Source organism: Eschscholzia californica, unplaced genomic scaffold (assembly GCF_041429995.1).
Source record: "Eschscholzia californica isolate CP2 unplaced genomic scaffold, dmEscCali1.0.p SCAF_2, whole genome shotgun sequence".
NCBI classification, from domain to species: domain Eukaryota; kingdom Viridiplantae; phylum Streptophyta; class Magnoliopsida; order Ranunculales; family Papaveraceae; genus Eschscholzia; species Eschscholzia californica.
The window spans coordinates 59,289,248-59,312,334 of record NW_028238309.1 but is presented as its reverse complement, the minus strand read 5'-3'; the positions used below and the strand labels follow the sequence as shown (position 1 = coordinate 59,312,334).

General features: G+C 36.4%; 1 protein-coding gene and 1 pseudogene across 1 annotated transcript; one reads left to right on the top strand and one right to left on the bottom strand.

Moving 5' to 3' along the window:
• The first annotated feature begins 1,368 nt into the window (after positions 1-1,368).
• Positions 1,369-16,356, top strand: LOC147559695 (HAD-superfamily hydrolase, subfamily IG, 5'-nucleotidase). Its single transcript, XM_086661596.1, has 17 exons — positions 1,369-2,245; positions 9,113-9,210; positions 9,805-9,924; positions 10,426-10,515; positions 10,624-10,739; positions 11,224-11,323; positions 11,990-12,061; positions 12,268-12,315; positions 12,404-12,481; positions 12,567-12,686; positions 13,190-13,295; positions 14,874-15,037; positions 15,203-15,337; positions 15,486-15,616; positions 15,706-15,768; positions 15,873-15,951; positions 16,051-16,356. Exons 1-17 carry the CDS (start codon positions 1,963-1,965, stop codon positions 16,117-16,119), a joined length of 1,872 nt encoding a protein of 623 aa, XP_086517722.1. The 5' UTR covers positions 1,369-1,962; the 3' UTR covers positions 16,120-16,356.
• Positions 16,357-16,439: 83 nt separating this feature from the next.
• On the bottom strand, positions 16,440-19,489 carry LOC147559694 (3'-N-debenzoyl-2'-deoxytaxol N-benzoyltransferase-like; annotated as a pseudogene).
• Between the last annotated feature and the right edge of the window lie 3,598 nt (positions 19,490-23,087).

Sequence of the window (23,087 nt, the reverse complement as noted above, 5' to 3'; positions counted from 1 at the left end):
TTAACCATATATTTATAATTTGATGTGAGCGGATACTACGAGTCCATTGTATTGTGACGCGTCTTGTGTGACTACTGATTTGTTACGCTTTCTTGTAAGTTATAACTACTAGATCGTAGGGCGTGTTGCTTCTATTGGAGCCTAACACTATGGTCTCCTTATTTATCTCAATTTAATCAAGTATATATCTAGTATTTTTGAAGCTCTCTGAATACTAGTTGGAGTTTTGCATATCCCAAGACCCAAATGGGTTAACTAATCAATTTATATTTTATAATATTGTACCAATATCTCCAGATTTTATTTCACTAGAAAATCCATCTTTACTCTTTAAGAAGTATAAAATGTATTTACACAATAAAGATATTTTTTTTCCAAAAAATATTTGAACTTTTAGACTATCAAATACTAACAACAAAGCGAGAGTAAACTACTGCATACTAAAAGATTTGGTATATGGATATTGACGAATGACAAGAGAAACTCAGACACAATTATCATATAACTGTTTGTTCATCAAAAAAATAAAATAACTGCTATTACATTCATTCATAGTATGAGTTTATAAATTATAATAGTACTATTTTTGAAATGACCGATCATGTATATTGTGTAATCCACACGGGATTAAACATTAAAATCAAATATTTGTTAAAGCGAATCAAATGGGATATTATACTATTTTCTGGTTAAGATATTTTCTAGTTATTATTCAAGCAAACTAGAACTTTCATATAGTGTGCCTTATTATTTATCAATGACATGTTTTCCTCCATGCAAACTATCCCTTGTAAACCACTAGGTTGTTTCTTCACAAAGCTCAAAGGAGTTTATGTGCTAAGAGAAATAAAGAAAGTATACAAATTCGGTTATGAAGATTCTACTTCAAATTGGTTTGTTTGCCTTACTCCACTGTTGTTTTCGGCGAATCAAAGGTATGTATCTCCCCAACGCATCTACTTTTGAGATATATTGGTTTAGCAAACAACTGTTTGGTTCTTCCAAATACTGATACAGTACTTTTTTAGAACCTCTCGAACAACAATATTTTCCGTAGGTCAAAGGCCTCTTAGAGTGACACACATGGAGAAAACAATATTTTCAGTAGGTCAAAGGCCTCTTAGAGTGACACACATGGAGAGTTTGCTTTTGTTTTCTCACAAAAAGAAGTTTGTGAAATTTTTTACTGTAAAAAGCATTCACCTCTTAAAAATGTACAATTTGCCTCAAGTTACAATATCACAATATCTCTAGCCATAAAGAAATTGTTTGTAATCTCAGACCCAAATAAAATTAGTCTTAATTTTGGATTCTTCCGAAGTTACAATAGTAGCAGAACAATAAAAGCAAAACCAAATTTCAAGAATTACGTTTCTGATTGACTTTATTTTAGAACTAAAACAAGAATCATCGGAAACTAAAACACAAAGTATATTTGTTCTAATGAACACTCAAGACCCAATTTTATCACAATTAAATCTTCAAACAAAACCAAACAATTGATATAGCTTTTACTTTTTTTTTTTGATGAAGGGATATAGCTTTTACTTACACGATTGAAATGTGGAAAAATGAATATGTGGGCAAGGAGACAATCTTTTCCGCGCCAAACACAAATAAGATGCAGAGAGATATTGTATTAGCGGTCTTAGAGTTTTAATATTTCGACAACCTCATAAAACATCGATCTTCTCCATCAAGAAATATTAACCGTCGATCATCTAAAGGTCTAAGAATTAACGGAAGAGATTTGCTTTTACACCTATTGATGTATTTATTTGCCGCTAACTTTTTTCTTTTTTCAGAGAAACCCTTTCCGTTCAGAATAATTTAAAACCTAAAATCTCAATCTCCGCCAAAAAGATCACATTTTTACTCTCTCTTTCTCTCTCTACTATCAGAAAGAATTTGAAACTTTTCAGAAATTTCTTTGAATCTCTGAATCTTTTTAGTTTATTATTGATGGATTTTGTTGAGGTTTGTAGTAGATTCTCTTTGGGGAGAAGTAATTTCCCAATATTGTTGGCTAATCATCTGAAGTACTCTAATAATCATAATCGATCTGTTTTTCAAGTTGGATTTTCAATCTCAAGTTCGAGGTCGTCAAAGAAGTCTAGGGGTTCTTGTAGTTGTTCTGTGGATGAAGTGTTTTCTCTCACTTCATCTGGTACATCTGGTATTGATTATCTTGGGGAAAGTACAAAAGGGGATTTTAATGTCAAGAAGGAGCAATTAGAGGCTTTTGGTAATCTCTCTCTTTATCTCTAGCTGAAAAAAATTCATACTTTCCCCATTTTTGTTAAGTATTTTTGTGTATTCTATTGATATGGATTGAAGAATGTGTTGAGAAAAATAACCACTCTTTATAGGTGATCAGTCTACTTAGAGTTTTTCTCTAGTGCGGAAAACCAGGATCTTGGATGAAATGGTGAATAAATCAAACATAACCACGAAGCAAATAAAGAATAATGACACACAAGATTTATAGAGGTTCGGAGCAAGTCCTACGTCCTCTTTCAGCCGCACCAAGCAAATCCACTATGAACATGAAGTTACAACTTACCCGAGTTACCGTACACAAAGTCTAGTGTACTCCCCGGTTACAATTCTCACTACAACTCTCACCCTCACACACTTATGCAACTCTCTGATCTCAAACTCTCTTTCGCTCTCTCACTTATACCAGGGAGAATTCACTTGAGATTGGATGAATATATTGTGAATGAAGAAGCCAATTTATAGGCCTTCATTCACCCGTAAGAGTCAAGAGAACAATTAATGCTTGGCCCAAATTTTCTCCTTCCATCAATACCAAGCTTCCTTTTTTTCTTCCTTGAAACAAGGATGGCAGGACATAGGGTATGCTAACAATGCAAAGGAGTTGCATTTGTTGACTTTTATGGCCATATCAATTTTACCCTATTTGGCCCCACCATATGACAATCTCCCACTTGGGGTCAAATAAACCTGTGACCTGGAATTGTAGAATTTACCACTTCTCTTTCAACTTGGATTGGTGCTAACGTAACCTTCATGATGCGGCTATCCGACTCTCTCAGACCGAGAGACCTACTGAAGCCTTGCAGAGCTTCAGCTTCTCAATTGTGACCCCTTTGGTAAACATGTCTGCTGGATTCTTCGAACCAAGAATCTTTTCCAGTAGTAGCTCACCATCTTCCAGAAGCGACCGAATGAAATGGTAGCGAATATCTATATGCTTTGTCCTTGCATGATAGGCTGAGTTCTTGGCAAGATGAATAGCACTTTGACTATCACTGTACAAAATACTATTCTTCTTCTCGTGCCCCAACTCTGCTAATAAACCTTTCAACCATATCATCTCCTTGCTTGCTTCTGTCACTGCTACATACTCTGCTTCAGTTGTTGACAATGTTACCAGCTTCTGTAATCGTGAGTTCCAACTCACTGCAGTCGATCCCAAGGTATAAACATACCCAGTCGTACTTCGCCTTTTATCAAGGTCACCTGCGAAGTCTGCATCTACATATCCATTTAAAACAAAATTTCCCCGTCCATAACATAAAGGTACATCCGTGGATCCTCTCAAGTACCTGAGAATCCATTTCACCGCTTCCCAGTGTTGCTTACCAGGATTGCTAGAATACCTGCTCACTACTCCCACTGCACGGGCAATATCTGGTCTTGTGCACACCATAGCGTACATAAGACTCCCAATGGTTGATGCATATGGCACACCTGCCATAAATTCTTTTTCCACATCTGTCACAGGACTCTGCAACTTGGAAAGCTTGAAATGACTTCCAAGTGGCACACCGACTGGTTTGGCACCCTCCATATTGAACCTTTTCAGAACCCGTTCAATATATTCAGCTTGACTGAGCATAAGTGTACCCTTAGACTTGTCCCTGCTGATTCTCATGCCAAGAATTTGTCGAGCTTCACCAAGATCTTTTATGGCAAATTTACCTGCCAACTGACCCTTCAAGTTCTTGATTTCCTGTAGAGATGTTCCAGCCACTAACATATCATCAACATATAGTAACAAAATGATGTAACCAGAATCAAACCTTCGAACATAGCAACAATGATCTGCGTTACATCTTGAGTAGTTGTTCCTGAGCATGAAGTTATCGAACTTCTTGTACCATTGCCTCGGGGCCTGTTTTAAACCATACAAGCTCTTTTGAAGCTTGCATACCATCTCCTCCTTCCCTTCTATAACGAATCCAGCTGGCTGCTTCATGTAAATTTCTTCATCAAGGTCTCCATGAAGAAATGCTGTCTTTACATCTAGCTGTTCAAGGAAGAGATTTTCTGAAACCACTAGACCGAGTACCACTCTGATTGTTGTCATCTTCACAACTGGGGAGAATATTTCATTGTAGTCGATACCTGGTTTCTGCTGAAACCCCTTCACTACTAATCTCGCTTTGTAGCGAATGTCACCATTTGCTTCAGACTTTCTCCGATAAACCCACTTGTTCTCCAATGCCTTCTTACCTCTTGGTAATTTTGCCAACACCCATGTGTTGTTCTGCACAAGTGAATCCATCTCGTCTTTCATGGCAAACTCCCACTTGCTTGAGTCCTCGTCCTGCAGTGCTTCATCAAAATGTTCTGGCTCACCATCATCTGTCAGTAACAAATGATCCATCACATTAGCATATTTTGGATTCGGCTTTGGTACACGTGATGATCTCCTTGGGACGAACACCGTAGATGTCTCGGTCTGAACACCTGACTGGTCCTGTGGAGCTGGGGAAGAAACTCCCACTGCTTGTGGAGTGTCTCCCTGTTGCATCTGAGATTCCTCTTCACCTGGAGTCTCTGCTTCTTCCACCACTCTACTTGTCATCCCTGTAGTATCACCCATGTCAACATATTTTTCTTTGTCGACTTGAGTAATTGATCCTTCACCTATGACCTGTGTTGCATCCTTGTCCTTGTATAATACATCTTCATTAAAGGTTACATCCCTGCTCCGGATTGCCTTGTGACTTTCATAGTCCCACAATTTATATCCAAATGCATCACCTCCATAACCAATGAAAATGCATTTCTTTGCCTGTGGCCCTATCTTTTTCCTTTCTGTAGGATTAAGATGAACATAAGCAACACATCCGAAAACTTTCAGATAAGAGAGGTTTACCTTCTTGCCGGTCCAAACCTCTTCTGGAATCCTCATATCTAATGGACTGCTGGGTGTCCGATTGATTAAATAAGCAGCCGTTTCTAAAGCTTGTGCCCAAAAAGCTTCAGGCAACCTGCATTGCAGTCTCATGCACCTTGCTCGTGCATTTAGCGTCCAATTCATACGCTCAGCTACTCCATTCTCCTGTGGTGTCCCTGGGAGCGTCCTCTCCATACGTATCCCATTAGTAGCACAGAGCTGTAAGAATTCTTTCTTGTCATACTCACCACCATTATCTGACCTTATACATTTTAGCTTCAGACCAGTTTCTGTTTCAACCAATGCCTTCCATTTCTGAAATGCATCAAACACGTCAGATTTATGTTTCAGAAAATAAATCCATACCTTTCTCGAGTGGTCATAGATGAAGGTAACAAAGTATTGAGCACCACCATGAGAAGAGACATCAGCTGGTCCCCATACATCTGTATGAACCAAGTCCAACTTTTCTTTTCTTAAGCTTCCGCCGCCTCTGTTGAAACTCACCCGCTTTTGCTTTCCCAGAACACATTCTTCACAAAAGCCCATTTCTACAGATTTTACCTCCGACAAATGACCCGCCGAATGCAGAATCTTCATGTTCTTCTCACTCATATGTCCCAACCTTTTGTGCCATAGTCTGACATCTTCAACACTGCTAGCCACTGCTAGAGTAGGTCTTTCTGAAGCTCGGTAGAGAGTACCATTTCGAAGTCCTCGAGCTAATACCATAGCTCCTTTGGTCACTTTCCAATTTGTCTTAGAAAAGTGAACCTCACAGTCGTCGTCACAAACTTGGCCCACAGAAACCAAGTTCCTCGTCAAATTTGGAACATGTCGCACATCTTTCAGCTTCCACGTCGAACCATTGACTTTCACGTTCACATCACCTACACCGATGATATCACATGCTTCACCATCACCAAGGAAGACTTGGCCAAAGTTCCCTTCCTTGTAAGAGGTCATGATCCCCTTATTTCCTGTAGCATGGAAAGAAGCTCCTGAGTCTACTATCCAAGACTCGTTCATACCGTCCTCGGAGAGTAGTAGGAAACTCTCGGTGATCACATTGTTGTCATTAACAATGAAGACTGCATCGTCCTCTGCAGCTGCAACTACATGGACCTTTTGATCACCCCTGTTTCCCGTATTGTTAGCACCCTTTCTTTCTGGACAGTCTTTCTTCATGTGCCCTTCTTTATTACATGTCCAACACACACCTCTAGGTCTAGATTTTGATCTCCCCCTAGATTTACCTCTAAATTTACCTTTAGATTTATCTGAATTTTTATTAAAATTCCTGCCTCTTTCATATTGCATGCTTAAGACGGATCCTGAAGAAGAGCTAGAAGCGGTGTAGCCTCGTTCTAGTCTCCTCTCTTCTTCCCCAAGTATCATAGCCGTTACATTTTCCAGCATTAGTTTTTCACTACCCGCCGAGTTGCTTATAGACGTCACAGCCGTATCCCAACTCGACGGTAATGATGATAACAACCTTAATGCTTTAACCTCATCCGAAAATGTAATGTCAACCTTAGAAAGTTGAGAGATAATTGATTTAAACTTTCCAAGGTGAGCAGATACTGTCTCGCCTTCATTCATTTTTAAATTAAATAATTGTTCACACAACATAATTTTACCTGAGGCTGACGACTTCTGATAGAGTCTCTCCAAAGTGTCCATTAAGTCCTTTGTTGTAGATATTTCTTCGACATTGTTGTAAACTTCCTCCGTAAGACACCTACGGATCACGCCAACACACTTGCGGTCAAGAATAGCCCATTCTTCATCATCGAGTTTACCCTTCTTATCCACTCCATGTAATGGAGCATGAAGATCTCTCTCATATAAATAATCCTCCATCTGTGATTTCCAATATGAGAAATTTTTACCGTTGAAAACCCGAACCCTTGCAACGTTATCTGATTTATCATCCATAGTTCCAACACCGATATAAACACTATTCACGGCGAAAACACTATTCACGCCGGAAAACACTATTCACGTCAAAAACACTATTCACGTGAATAGTAACTCCGTCCACCGACAACAGAAAAATTCAGCAATTCCTAACCCGGAAGCTCTGATACCAGTTTTTGAGAAAAATAACCACTCTTTATAGGTGATCAGTCTACTTAGAGTTTTTCTCTAGTGCGGAAAACCAGGATCTTGGATGAAATGGTGAATAAATCAACCATAACCACGAAGCAAATAAAGAATAATGACACACAAGATTTATAGAGGTTCGGAGCAAGTCCTACGTCCTCTTTCAGCCGCACCAAGCAATCCACTATGAATATGAAGTTACAACTTACCCGAGTTACCGTACACAAAGTCTAGTGTACTCCCCGGTTACAATTCTCACTACAACTCTCACCCTCACACACTTATGCAACTCTCTGATCTCAAACTCTCTTTCGCTCTCTCACTTATACCAGGGAGAATTCACTTGAGATTGGATGAATATATTGTGAATGAAGAAGCCAATTTATAGGCCTTCATTCACCCGTAAGAGTCAAGAGAACAATTAATGCTTGGCCCAAATTTTCTCCTTCCATCAATACCAAGCTTCCTTTTTTTCTTCCTTGAAACAAGGATGGCAGGACATAGGGTATGCTAACAATGCAAAGGAGTTGCATTTGTTGACTTTTATGGCCATATCAATTTTACCCTATTTGGCCCCACCATATGACAGAATGAGCTCCCCTGTACTTGAATATGTCTAATTGCTTGCATTTAGAAGACATGAAGTGGAAAACCTGAGCCATGAACTGTTTACCATCTTTTTGACAAGAAGTTTGTAGTTTGTCATAGAAACATAAAGTTTTATGTTGATGAATGATGGAAATAGGGTATAGAAATGATAGTAAATGTGGAGAAATATTGATTTGAAACTAAGAAAATAACAAAAGAAGTACAGAACTACTTGTTCAAGCTTTGCTAGTTACTTTAGTGAGTCGAATGAAGGTAACTAACATTTATTTTAAATGCTTGTTTAAGTATCCGAGACGTAATATTATCAATGATATACTTGTTATGGTAGAAGAAACTGTTAACTAATTACATCTCAGAGCAATTAGTGAAATGCTTCCAATGTTTCAAAATATGTTTTTATGTCTCGAGTTGGTTTGCTCTCACAAGGCGAGGCGGCGCCTCGAGGAGGTTTGGTCTCACAAGGCGCGGTTTACGCCTCAACGCATAAAAGGCATAACATATTCTTTTGCAAGGAAAATGACATTAATTATGTAAAAGACTAACAGAGTTTTTCTACTTTACTACTAGAATATAAGTCTTTAAGTGTTCAATAAAAAAAATACTGATGTTTTTATGGTGTCCAGTAACTCAAAAATAGGTGACTTCAAATGCACATGTTTAATTCTGTGATTCAAATACGTATGACACGAGGCATCAGGTGACCACCTCGCCTCGATGCGCAACGTATGGCACATCACTGACACAAATGATGAGCGTCTAGTTTATTTGTTAATATGTCGTTAAGGTTTGTTCATTCCAGTTAGCTTGGTAGTTTCTTATATTTCCCTGCAGTCTGTATAGAAATGAAAATTCAGATGGAAATTCAATACCAATGGTCTTTGGGTATGACAGCCAGAGGAAACAACTTCACCAACACCCCATGATAACTTGGTGTTGGATAGTTGAACACATGATCTATGGAGACTTCACATCTATTCCCGTCTTAACAATATCTCATGGACGAACTATAAGATAGATGTATAACAATATATGAGTTATAATTATATTTGTTTTTTCAAAAAAAAATAATTATATTTGTTAATGTGAGGAGGATGGAAAGATTTTCACCGACAACTTTAACATGCATTTTTTTTCTCCCCTATAACAGTGAGTTTTTTGTGAAAGCATGCATAATCTTGAAATATATATTTGACATATTGGCTGATCTTGTAATTTATATATCTTGTGTTTAATCTTCGATTATAGTTAATGATGGAGAGGCAAGGCTAAAGGGCCCAATTGAGGAAATAGCCAGGATGGAGGCTAAAGAAGCTGAAGAATTGCTTGATGACTTGGGAATCCTGGTATTGAATCTAATTCCATTATTAATCCGTAAAAGAACCACAGCTGATCATGTATTTCATGGTCGTTGTTCTTAAACTTTCAACCACTGCTAAATCTTCTAATATTCTAGACTAGCTGATTTTGAAGTTCAATTTTCTGTGTCCCAATCAAAATGTCTCACATTTGCTTGAAGTTGGACTATTTGACCAATAACCAGTTTGACATTAGTATTCTAGCAAGGAAAAAAAATGAAGTGTTCCCAAAGTCAACTAATACCTCAGACGACCTTGTGTTGGTCTTACATCTTGTTTGTCATTGGATACTGGTCAAAAGAATGTCGAATATTCCTTTACTCTGTTCTGTACCATGGAAGTTATTTTCTTGAGCATTATCTCCGATCTAACACTTTCCGTAAGATTTGTGGTATTTTCTGAAGTTTAGTTGTTACAACTTGCATGCTTGTTGAGTTTAACAAATGACAAGAATAATCAATATGTGTAGTTGAAGTAGAGGAATTGCCTGTTACAGTGTTCACAAAAAGGGCCCACTTTTCCTTTTCTCGTTTATCATATGGTATTTACTTTGTCTTGAACAAATAATATTTGTGTGTACAGGATCCCATCTCGTCAATACATTCATCACGTGGCATATTTTGTTCTCGAACATTGAATCTTCGGTCTATCAGCGTTATCGGTTACGATATGGACTATACCTTGATTCATTACAATGTGATGGTAATCCGTATTCCCTTGATTCTTATTGGATCCCTCACTCTTATAACTAAGCATGACGATCACGTTTGTGTTTCTGAAGGCTATGATTTTAGTTCTGAAACAGAACTGTGTTCTTCACTGCTCGATATTTTATCATAAATCTTTTCTCTAACTTTACACATGATGAAAAGTAGGAGTTTAACTATTATAAGTTTATAATTTTGTGATTATTTCACATGTGCCTGTCCGTGAGAGCATCCAGTTAGATTTTCTGTCTGCTTTTTGTAAGATTTTGCTACTTGGATTTCATAAGCTCCGGATGACGACCCTCTCTGAGGCTTAAACAGTCAAGCCAAAGTTTCATGTGTTATCTGAATTCTAACCTTTCACATTTATTGACTTGGTTCAGTTGAGCAACTTCGCAGATCGATCTTTTTGAGTATACCACACGGACATCGTACTAGTTTCTCTTTAGCCAGATGATCCTCCATTAATTACAGTAACAGATTTGTATGTCTGCAGGCTTGGGAAGGACGGGCTTATGACTATTGTTTGGACAATTTAAGGAGCATGGGTTATCCAGTTGATGGACTGGAATTTGACCCAGACTTGGTAAATCTTTATCAGTTGCCATGTTGATGGGGTGTTAGTCATCAGGCTTGTAACTTTTCTAGAACTTTGAGTGTTTTCTGGGCATTTAGTTCCATTTTATTGCTATAGGTTATCAGAGGCCTTGTCTTGGACAAACAGAGAGGCAATTTGGTTAAGGCTGATAGATTTGGTTATGTGAAGAGAGCTATGCATGGCACTAAGATGCTCTCGACACAAGCTGTAAGGTGAGGTTCAAACCTTTTCACTGTCCGATGTATATTAAGAATTTGACATGTTTGTCTGGTACGGCATAAGGAAAAAACTAGCAAAAGCACTGCAATGCACAACACCCCTATTTTATTTGTGATCCATCTGGGATAGAGAGAGATTTTTTTAGAGTGAACAAGTTGATAAGATAGTTTTTGCAACTTGCACACTTTATAGTACTAGTATACATTTTACTAGATGACCAAGAAACATAAGGAGCCTGTGAGAAGATTAAAATAATTACCCTAATACTAGATGGGGGACCCTAGATCATTGTTTTATCTGTATAACCAGTTAACCACTAGTGCTCATTTCCCATACTTTCATGTGCCAGATGTGTTTGTTTTCCCTGGTTTCTAGATATGGTCTAAGAAAATTAGTAACTTCAGGCTTCAGCTTCCTGTAACAATGTTTAGCAGAAGCTGAGGCTCTTACCTAATGCTTCTAGACTTCATTTGGCAGTGAGATATATGGAAGGGAACTGGTAGATCTGAGGGATGAGAGTCGATGGGAGTTCCTGAATACACTATTCTCTGTCTCAGAAGCAGTAGCATTTATGCAGGTTTGTTTACTGGTCAAGTCCAAAATACAGGAAAGGTTTTATTTGATCGTAAGAGTTATCTCTTGGACACTACTTTTTTAATCCTCTCATTGATGAGACTGTTAATGTTTTTTCACTTCCAGATTGTGGGTAACTCTTATTCTTTAATATGCAGCTGCATCTTGATGTTTCACATGGTGCACTTACAAAGTTTGCAGTTTTTATCATAATAGCATGACATAAAGATTCACTGTTCTTGTATCTTATGTAATAATCTAAATGGCAGAGGCATTTTGGACGGACTTTTATTGGGGATCATACTGATAAGATTGCAGTGAAATGACATATTATTGAGTAGGCTTTTGATTATGGACAGATCTGTATATAATGTGATTTGTAGAACGATTGAGTCCTGAACTGATGTTTTCTACATTTGCAACTTCAATGATTTGTCCAGAAGCAGTATATTGGATTACGTGATTACATAATGATGGAGATTAAACTAACCTGATGACCTAGTTTCAAAAAAGAAACCAACCTGATAAAGTTCTTCATATACTCGTGTTGGTTCACTTTTATCCTTTTTATGTTTCTAGATAATATATTCTCAAATCTGGAACTGCAAAAGAAAATAGTTGATTCTCAGAATAGGTCTTAATTTTTGTATTACACCAAATTGTTTTGCAGATGGTTGACAGATTTGACGGAGGAGAGATACCATCAGATCTTGGTCCACTTGATTATAAACAGATCTACAAGGCAATACTATCGCGTCATTATTCTTACGCTTGTGGTTTGATCCCCACTTAGTCGCATGGCTTGTAATTTTATTTCATATATGAAGTATTGATCAGCTTAGTTATGGTTCTGTAGCGTGTAACTCATGTAGTGTTTGGGATAGCCTTATGTTAGCATTTTGAAAGAATTCTAAGATGTCTTGGCTGAAATTTCATATATTTTTTCAGGCTGTTGGAAAAGCTCTTTTTAGAGCTCATGTAGAAGGTCAACTTAAGGTATTAATCCGTTTGTATTTATATCTTGGCATTTAGATTTTCAAGTTGCAATAAAACAGGCATGATGTGATTTGTGGCGTCTGTGCAGAGTGAGATAATGTCTAAGCCCGAGTGTTTTGTAGAGCCCGATCCAGAACTTCCATTGGCACTTTTAGATCAAAAGGAGGTACACCTTTATCTAATTGTTCTTGCTTATGGTGTCAATGAAATGAAAATACATTATCCTTTTTCATTCGGTTACCCTCCATCAGGCCGGTAAGGTGTTGCTACTTATTACCAACTCAGATTACCATTATACAGACAAAATGATGCAGCACTCTTTCAATAGATTTCTTCCCAATGATATGGGCTGGCGAGATCTTTTCGATATGGTATGTCATGTTTTTTTTTAATAATTTGGTACGTAATATGTGTCTGAGTAAGAACTTTTATCATAATTTTTCTTTTTACTAGATCTTTCGTGCTATGTCTGAATCATTATCTAATCTGCCACTAATCACTCAATTTGGAACTAATAATGCTCGGGATTATGCCCATTGATTCTTAAGAATATTGTAAGAATCATTGGGGCTGACTTGCAAAGCCATCCATGTTTTGTTTATTTCAGTATGTTCAATAACGGGTAGATATGACCTTATGCAAGAGAATCACAAAGTAATGTTTCATTACTTACATTGTCAACATCCCATGACCACAGTATGTGATTAGTCAAATTATTCCTCCTGAAACAAGAATCTCATTCTTTACTGAATCTATTCTGTGGGCTCTGTAACCGAAGACATGTATAAGATTTGTTCATTTAAAACTTAAATATATTGAAGATATTTGTTGCAGAGGTTGCTACAGCATTTATGTTTTTCTCTTCCTTGTCTAGGTTATAGTTTCAGCAAGGAAGCCAGAGTTCTTCCAAATGTCACACCCTATGTACGAGGTTGTCACTGGTCAAGGTTTAATGCGTCCTTGCTTCAAGGCCCAACCAGGTAATCTGTTCCAATACATTTATCCGATGCTTCTTGGTTGCAGTTCATCAATCCACTTGGCATGACTCTCTGCTATATTAGTTAGTAGTTTACTTCGTTACTTTTTTTAACACTTTGAATTAATATAAAAGAAAAAGGTATTTACATCTCTTAGTTTACTCTGCTAAGACAAAATTACAATGTTACAAACAGCGGTTCCTAACAAACAATGAAATCTCAAAAAAAAAAATTGTATTTAGGCCATTTATCCCCTCTCGACCAGCTATATAGAAAAGCTTGGACCCCTTCAATGATATATTCTACCTTGACTACTTTCTTCTGAATATGCCGTTATTTCTCTTCTACTTTGTTACACTAGATGCTGGATATTCTTGCTTCAGTTACTTGACTTACTTCAATCACTGTACATGTGTTCTCTGTCCCGTGTTGGAGTTAATCCCGCTTTGGTTGTTGGGAGGGGGTCACTTTGTATGTGATGGAAAGCAAGGAATGAAATTTCGGTTTCGGTGGAAATTTCGGTCGGTCCAAAAGTGGAAACGTTTCGTAGAAATGTTTCGGTCAGTGTGAAAATCTTACAAATCTACAGAAATGATAGAAATATGATGCAATTATGTATAACAAGATTATTAAACCGTAATGATGCATAAAAATGATGTTTAACATTATCTATTAGTTTGAGGGAGTATTAGCAATTACACAGTTACTTCCGGGGGTAAATTGAATAATTTTTTGGCTATAACACCCAAAAGATAGCATTCTTACTGATAATAATTAACAAACTATGTTAGTTTGAGAAGGTATCGTCAATTACGCAGTTATATTAGAGGTGTTACTAAGATAAAATCAATTTAGGCAGAATTGAAGACGTTAAGGGAACTATTTTCTCATGGGTTAGGAGAATTGATAAGTTTAAGATTGTATCTTATCTAGATGTTGTAGTTCATTGGGAGGCTTGGATGTCGTGAGATATCCGCTTTAAGCCACCCCTCTCTCTGTATATAGCTTTTTCTCCTTTAATATATTCATTCTAAGTTTCAAAAAAAAAAAATCAATTTAGGCAGTTAAGTCAAGGCGTAAATCATTCAAATAGATTTAAAAACCATGGAAAACATAACATAAAAATCAAGAGAGATCTTAGAGAAATGAAGATGAAAAAGACGAAGAAATGGATATGTTTCTAGTATTAGTTTCTCCCGTTTTTTTGCTAGATTTCTACTATGTCGGTCGAAATTTCCATCATGTCGGTGGAAATTTCGATATTTCCAACAACTTCGGTGGAAATTTCGATCATGTCGGTGGAAACTATGCAGGAAATAGTTGTAAGTGTTATTTCGTGCACCTAATCTCATTTTAGGAAACGTTTCGCGAAATTTCGGTGTTCGGGAAGTTTCATTCCTTGATGGAAAGTCTCGCCTCTTGAACTAGTATCCTTTTTTGGGAAAGGGGGGGGGGGGGGGGGGGGTGACAAGGGAAGCCCAAAACCACACCAACAAATGGTATCAAAACCCAGGTTTAGCAGAAGCTATTTAGTCTTGCTGTTACTAGTCTCATAGTTTATCATGCTTTTACCTTCTGCAGGGGGCTTGTATTCAGGAGGAAGTGCCCAGATGGTTGAGAGTTCCCTAAATATTCATGGAGATGAAATCTTATATGTCGGTGACCATATTTATACAGATGTCAGCCAATCGAAAGTTCATCTAAGATGGAGGACAGCACTTATTTGTCGAGAATTGGAGGAGGAGGTTATTTTCATTCTCATCATATAATATTTCTGTTCCCCATATAAGTTCATGGCTAATAGTATTGTGCAAATATCTGTACTCATTTCTGTTGTAATTAAGTATTTTAAGTGATTACGGCTTCATCTTCAATCAGAAATTTAGCTTTATTGACCCATATTACTGCAGTATACTGCGTTGATCCATGGCCAAGGTCATCGAGCGGCACTGATAGAACTTATCAATCAAAAGGAAGCACTAGGTGACCTATTTAATCAACTCCGACTTGCTCTGCAACGACGAACAAAAGGTCGCCCAGCTCAGGTGATTTATACTGGGTTCATGTTCTCTTTTCTTTTTTTCTACTGAAAATATATAGATTCTTGACCAAATTACTGAACTGCAAGAAAATACCGCTTACTGTGTGTGTCTATATAGTTGCAAATTTATATCCTCTTTTAGCGTTTTTCAGACTCTAGCTGCAACTAATATGGACGACCAAGAACTGACAGATAGCATGCAAAAGCTACTCATTGTCATGCAAAGACTAGATGAAAAAATTGCTCCCATGTTAGAAGCCGACGGAGAGCTCTTTAACAAAAGGTATGAAGTAGTCGTCAGTTTAATTATATAAAATGGTATCCCTTATTAAGAATCGAGTCAGTGCTGAAGTCTCGAATTCCATGAATTAGGTGGGGTTATCTCTCTCGTGCCGGTTTGTGGGACAAAAGCCATTTCACAAGACAGATCGAAAAGTACGTACTGATTCTCAGAGGGATCTCTAATTAATCGCCTCATTCATACCAATGAAAATTTGAACATAATGATGTACTGTTACTGAATTTTCTTTTACTTGCAGATACGCAGATATTTATACTTCTAGGGTTTCTAATTTCCTACATTATACACCATTCATGTATTTCCGATCACAGGAACAGGTTAGTAGATCAATCATCCTCATCTTCTCCTTCAGTTTTCGTTGGTTCTCCAATTTCGTTTTGGTTTTCATTATATATATGTACTTGTTTCTGTTGCAGACGCTTGCCCACGATTCTTGCTCTTTCATCGCACCAAATATTAATGGGACTACTCATAATGATCTTTGACAGAATTACAGTCAACAGGTAAGTCCTTAGGGAACATGTTGTAACTAAGATGATGATGATATTATCCATATTGAAATGGAAAGAAAACAAACTGAGAATATCGCAAATTTTTTAGAACGTGTAGAACTTTAATTTACTAATTGTATTATAGCTTGAGACATTTGTTTCTGTCGAACTATTATCTTGTTACATAAAATGGATATTTAAGAATCATTTTGAAAACACCCATATTTGAAAGTTTTGACTCTTAGTTTGAATACTGATTGATAATCAAGTTAGGTTCATTTTCTGATCAATTAAGGACGGGCAAATGCCTCTCCTTAACTCACCATGTCATCAGGCGTGTGCCGTATTGGTGTGGTGGTGATCCAAGGAATCCGATAGGTATAATATTTAACATTTTGACCCCATATGTAATCAACCTGGTTAAACCTTAACGGCACTATTCTAATATGAACAACGTAGAATACACGAGTGGACAGGTGAATGGGTTCTTGCCATCATCCAACTCCTCACCTTCAATCCATTTAGTGAGCTCAATAGGAATCCTTGATTTAGCATCTTGGATAAAGTTTCATGACCTCTGCACCTGAGGTCTCTGAGCCACCGACAGGAGGCAGTAATCCTCACTGGAAAGAAACAGTTGCCAGAAACCTTCTGGTAGTGGCGGATTTAAGATTTTACATGTGTTAGCAAAGAAAACAAGCTTGACATGAACATCTTTATCTAAGTTAATTTCCCTAGTTCAACGACTTCACAAACCGGCAGCTACGGCTTCGAAAGTTGAGCAAGTTTTACCAGCTAAGTAATATTCATGCTTCTAGGGATGATGTCGATGGAGGCGTGTTCTAGTTGGTAGCTCGGCATGGCAGTTGGTAGTTTCAACTCTTGGTTGCGAAGTTGAGGTTGATTGGTAGGCAGTGTTTCTCTGGACCACACAGGTTAAGTGCTAGGAGCTTCAAGACCTCTAGTGAACTCTCCAATTGCATTTAGAAACTGGGTAGCTCCTCGGCCATCACAAATGATAGGGGTGAGCAACGGTCGGCCGAACCGACCAGACCGAACTCGGCCGAACCAGACCGAATGATTTTTAGGCCGAACCAAATAGTATTCGGCTCGGCTGAAAAACCGATCAATCGATCAAAGTTTGGTTTGGCTTCGGCTTGGGATTTTGAAAACCGCCAAAACCGAACCGACCAAACTACATATATTTATTATACATATATATATATATATATATATATATATATATTTTATAAAATAATACTAAAAATAAGTATTTAAAAGTTGAAACTAAATAGTAAATAGGGATTGGAAATTAACAAATGAATATTCGACGGATTGAAACCTTTAATAGAATAAAGAGTTCTATTGAATTACAAGTTTCTATATGTTTTGTCCTTAAGTGAAAAGGTTAAAATCTAACCTAATTTAATATAGTTTTCAACTATTCTTCTTGTCGCCTCCTGTAAGGTGTGAAGTCTTAACATCAAAGCTCCCAATCTCCCATCAAACTAATACACCACTATTCATGTTTTATATACTTGTTTGACCTTTGTGCATGAAATTTATCTTTTTAAGTTATTTATGTGTCTATGACGGTTCAAGACAATTGAACTTAGATATATGGTTGTTGAAAGATTTTAGTTATTTTGTGCCTAATACGTTATCTCTTTACGTTTTGATTGGAATTACATTGATAAACATTATCATTTTCAATAATTTCATTTTTCTCACGTTTTATTTGGTTTATTGTGTTCGGCCGGACCGACCAACCGAAGTCAATCGAACCAAACCGAACCGGGCCGAACGAAGTCGGCTGGCAGTTTGATCGGCTCGGCTTCGGCCGGTGATCTTGCCAAACCGCTATTGATTGGTTCGGCTTCGGCCGGACTCTAAATGATCGGCAACCGACCGCCGCTCACCCCTAACAAATGATATGGGAAAATATATGAGACTTATTGCCAGCCCTATGGCGGTGTGCGGAGCTGGAGAGGCCTTATAGTTAATGAAGAGTTTATCATTTTGTTGTGCAGGACTATTCTTGCACACCACTATATGTATGGCCTTCTTTGAGTCTACCATGCCTTTTTTGCTGGGTGACGTAGGGCATGTGTGATTGTTACGCATATCGTGTCTAGACCTAGATCGATTACAATATTTAATTTGTAAGCATTGAACTCAAAATAGACCCGGAGAGGGCTCAGTTCCTATGGAGTAAGCTTTTGGAGCTCTTGCTGAGTATGGGTGTGTGAGTGGTCTAATTTAGAGATTTGGGGCACATGACACCATATTATGTAGTAGTTAGTCAAGAATCTTTCCTTAACCATGTGAGGCTATTCTCCGTTTCAACAAAAAAAAAATGTGGGACTATTCTCACGTACCTGCATAACTGCATTGGCACCAATGGATCATTGTGGGGGTGGTAAGAAGATTATCATAATAATGAACATCTTTGAGAGTACAATCAGCATGTGCTTGGAAGAACCATTTCACCAATACAAGCAATTTGAAGGTCACATTGAATTGGTTCTTCCAATCTTTCATCAAGAGGGTAGTAAGGAACCAATGTCTTGCACAAGGCTTCTCTTATAACCTCTACAAGTTTACAACACCATGGCTTCCATGTATAAATACATTCAAAGTGTGGGCAAGACGGCAAAAACCGAGCAATTTTGACTATCAACTTAACTGTTAAGAAAACCTATTAATACTATTTTTTTATATGAACACTAAAATCAAACTTCAGTACATCCAAGATGTGTTAAATCGAACTGCAGTGTTTGTTTAATTCATGAATCTTGATGCATTTTTGTATTATCTCCTCATGAAGTATTAGTAATGCCTTGTAATGACCCTTGTATTCTATCGAAAAAAAAGAAACGATAGGTATAGGCAATTTTTGTTCCGTTTATAACTCTCAATAATGGATCATCGGAACTACAACATTTACTAGAACCAATGGAACTCCAAACTGAAAATAGCTATTTTTTTGACGTATCCAACATAACATTATTAGTACATTTATCACCCCTCCCCCCTCAAACTAATGTTTTATTTCTAGCTTAGTATCTTGGAAAAATATACTCATTGAACTGTACAATCAATTGAATGGAGAAGAATATTCGAAAGGAAACATTCTTGTCACATGAAGAGGTCGATCTCTCTGTTGTTCCTTGTCTGGCCCGTACACACAGAGAAGACTCCATTCTTTATGGTTGTCAAATCATCTTGATTCTAGCACGAATGTGATATAAAGAAGTGGACTTGATTTCTACTTTTATCGTCCATAACATCCAAAGACCCCACTCAACCCATTTGATGGATTGGTACTACAGAATGGTGAGGATAATTTATTCTTGTGATCCATCTTTCTGAACAAATTAGTGATAGACTAGTTTCAGACAAAAATTCTACGCCTCGTTTAGTTGCCCGGAGGAATGAGTTCAAAGTTTGAATTTTCAGACCATTTCCCACTCCCCGAAAATTCCAACTCAAAACTATCGTTTACCTAGCGGTCTTTCAGGGTTGGCCCACAATGCCGTGTATTGCTTGATTCTGTAGAACTTATTTTACCTTTCTTCTTTCTCAATTTGGATTATATATATTACAATAAATAAAACTATTAAAGTTTTATAATAATTTTTTTTTATTAAACTACAATATAATACAATATACTCTTTTATCAAAACAATTTTAAAGTATAAGTTTTATTACAGTTTCATTTTACAATAATTAAATAATAAACTTTATATTTGTACAAATAAAGATAGTTTATTAATTAATTATTACCAAAATACAATTATAATAAAACTTATACTTTTTTAATATATATATTTATCAATATTAATATAAATTTGTCATTATAAAATTTAACTTTTATATAACTTTTTTAAATTGAGATAAATCTTTACTGAAATAAAATTTATAAAAATATTAAAAATTTATAATTTATAGAGTTACTAGATATAACCCATGTCTCCCACGTATTTATAGGGAAAAACTTAGAAATACTTGTGTTGTGTGTTGTTCATCTACTCAATTTTAGAAATTACCATTTACCACAACTTAAACCCTTCTTTCTCATTAGTTAAAATGTCATGTAAAAGGTATGAATAACCTTCAAAAACCTGATATACAGTATCTTCAAAGATAAACACTCCCTTATAGTTGAGAAAATTAGTGTGATCTACAGTAACCCATGTCTCCCACGTATTTATAGGGAAAAACTTAGAAATACTTGTGTTGTGTGTTGTTCATCTACTCAATTTTAGAAATTACCATTTACTTGGGTTCTTTTGTCTATCCAATTTGAGTGGGGATGTTTGTTGATGCAAGTTTCATAAGAAATTATTTAAAGGTTAGAGGATGTCTTGTTCATCTAGTTTTTCATAAAAATCATTGGAAGATCGGGAGATGTCTTCTTTGAGACCTCCATGACATCATTGGTTTTCAAAACCACCACTTTCCTAATTTCACATCCAAATGGTATCTAACCAATTATAAAAATATATCTTAAAAAAAATATATAAATTTTATTAAAATTGTATTTTGATAGTAATTAATTAATAAACTATCTATATTTGTACAATTAAAAATTAATAAAGTTTATTATTTAATTACTTTTATGTTATTGTACAATGAAACTATAATAGAATTTATACTTTCAAATTATTTTAATAAAAGAGATTATTGTATTATATTTGTAATTTAATAAATTTTCTAATTATAAAACTTTAACAATTTTATTTATTGTACAATATTATCTTCGATAAACACAATTTTATCTTCTTTATAACTACTTGAAAATCAAATAAAAAAATTAATAAAAAAAGAAGTCTGACTCAAGTATGAACTCGATCTCTCCTAACCGTTGATGTTAAAGCATCTCTTTTCAAGGTGGATTCATTTGTCCTACAATTTCTCCTTAAATTAATGATCATTTAAACCTACATAGAATAAACCTTTAAAAGTTACTTAATTATAAATCTGCCACCTATAAAAATCTTTTGTATGCCTAATTTCATCCCAAATAAAATGGGGTTACGTTATTTATCCGACCAATAATTTAGAAATACCAAATGAGAAGATATTTACTTTCAACAAAAAAAGAGAGAGAAGATATTTAAGTTAGATTCAGGAACATTTATTTAATAATTTTAAAAATACAATTCTATATAACAAATATAAAATGTATTAATCTTGTATCTCGATTTTAAAATCCATAATTTTAAACATTTCAAATATATCTTATTTTCTTTCTCAATATTAAATATCCCCTTCTTGCTTTATTTTTTTTAGAATTTTTAAAGAGAATGTGTTTTTTTTTTATTAAATGTGTGTTTTGCTTCCATGACTTGGTCCTAACAATTTGACCAAATATGGTTAAAGGTAATGTCCATCTTTTTCTTCTCCAATTTCAGTCGGCGACCGACAATTTTCGGTCGACGACTTTAACTAAAAAATTTTTACCTTCTCCTCTCTTCTTATTTTCTCTAATTACTTTGTCTCTTCTTTGTCGAAAAAGTTTATTTTCCACATAAATCCGAACTTGAAGCAAAAGAAGAAAAACTCAAAGTTTGACCTAGTTCTGATTTCCAACTTTCAAACTCTGTTTAATTTCAAGTTTCAAGCTCTGGTTTTGATTTCTTGAGAACTTCTTGAAGCAAGAGAAAAAAAATTCTAAAGTTTGATCGGTGGGAAAGCAGCAAAATTTACGGGGAACACGGTGCAAAATAAAAAAAATGCAAACCAAACGCACCTCAGAAGTCGTCGGCCAGATGTTGCCTGCGACGACCGGCGACTTCATCATCTCTCTTCATCCCTTTCTCCCTCTCTCTATCTTCACCCCTTTCTTCCTCTCTCTCTCTCCTCTCTCTCTCTCTCTCTCTTCTGCCTCTCTCTCTCTCTTCTCTCCTTTCTCTCTCTCTAAATTCCGGCGAAGGGAATGGTCCCATCGTCGGAACCTTCGTCTGGGTTTTTTTTCAAACGACCGAAAAAGAAGAACCTTCGACTAAGATAAAAAGGAAGCTAACCCTAAGTATTAAATACTTCCAAATTCCTTCCATTCTCACACCAGAATTTTCTAACAACACAACAACAACAACAAATGGAATTCTGTTGTTCTGAATCTCTTACTTGTCTCCTTAAATTCTTTTCTTTCTATTGAAAACAATAATGGCAAGTTGCTACCAAGTTTCAAATCGCCTTTTAGGACGTCAATTAGGGTTCCATTTTAGTGTTCGATTCCGCAATTTCATGGTTGTCGTTATTAGTTTTGGAATTTTTCCTTTTTCTTCTCTAAAACCTTACGAAATCCAGATAATGACATTTTTGAATATTCATTCTTCACAACGAGTTCGTTTTCTTCAAGCTAAATCTTCAACTGGGGATAGTCCCATTGTCTCTGATTTTGTCAGGTATTCGTTCTTCACAACGAGTTCGTTTTCTTCAAGCTAAATCTTCAACTGGGGATAGTCCCATTGTCTCCGATTTTGTCAGGTTCAATTCTCTTTCTTTCCATTTGTTCTTGATTATTTCGGATTGTGCTTTTAGAGAGAGAGAGAGAAAGGAGAGAAGAGAGAAAGGAGAGCAGAGAGAGAGAGGAGAGAGAGAGAGGAGAGAAAGAGAGAGAAGAAGAAAGGGATGAAGATAGAAAGAGGGAGAAAGGGATGAAGAGTGATAGAGGGTCGTCTGCATTAATGGTAGAAGTTGCCGGAATCCGGTGGAGAATGCCGTAATTTTAGTTGAGGTAGAGGAGAAGAAGAAAAAACTAAAAAACTGAAAAGGTGATGTTTGGAGGAAACAAAAACCTCAACTGAGTATTGAGTTCTGCCCTAGATTTCAGTTTTGATTGACTTGTTATGGATATCCCTTAATCGCCCCTTTTGCGGCAGTTCAAAAAGCTTGGTTATTGGGTGGTTACCGATCATGTAGAGTCGGTTTTAGGCAGTTTCTTATGCGGTTTT

Excerpts from the sequence above, each read along its gene's own strand:
- LOC147559695 (XM_086661596.1), top strand. The coding sequence starts at position 1,963 with ATGGATTTTGTTGAGGTTTGTAGTAGATTCTCTTTGGGGAGAAGTAAT. Across the intron at positions 12,062-12,267 it reads ATTATAAACAGATCTACAAG|GCTGTTGGAAAAGCTCTTTT; the intron begins GCAATACTATCG and ends ATATTTTTTCAG. Across the intron at positions 15,617-15,705 it reads GGAGAGCTCTTTAACAAAAG|GTGGGGTTATCTCTCTCGTG; the intron begins GTATGAAGTAGT and ends TCCATGAATTAG.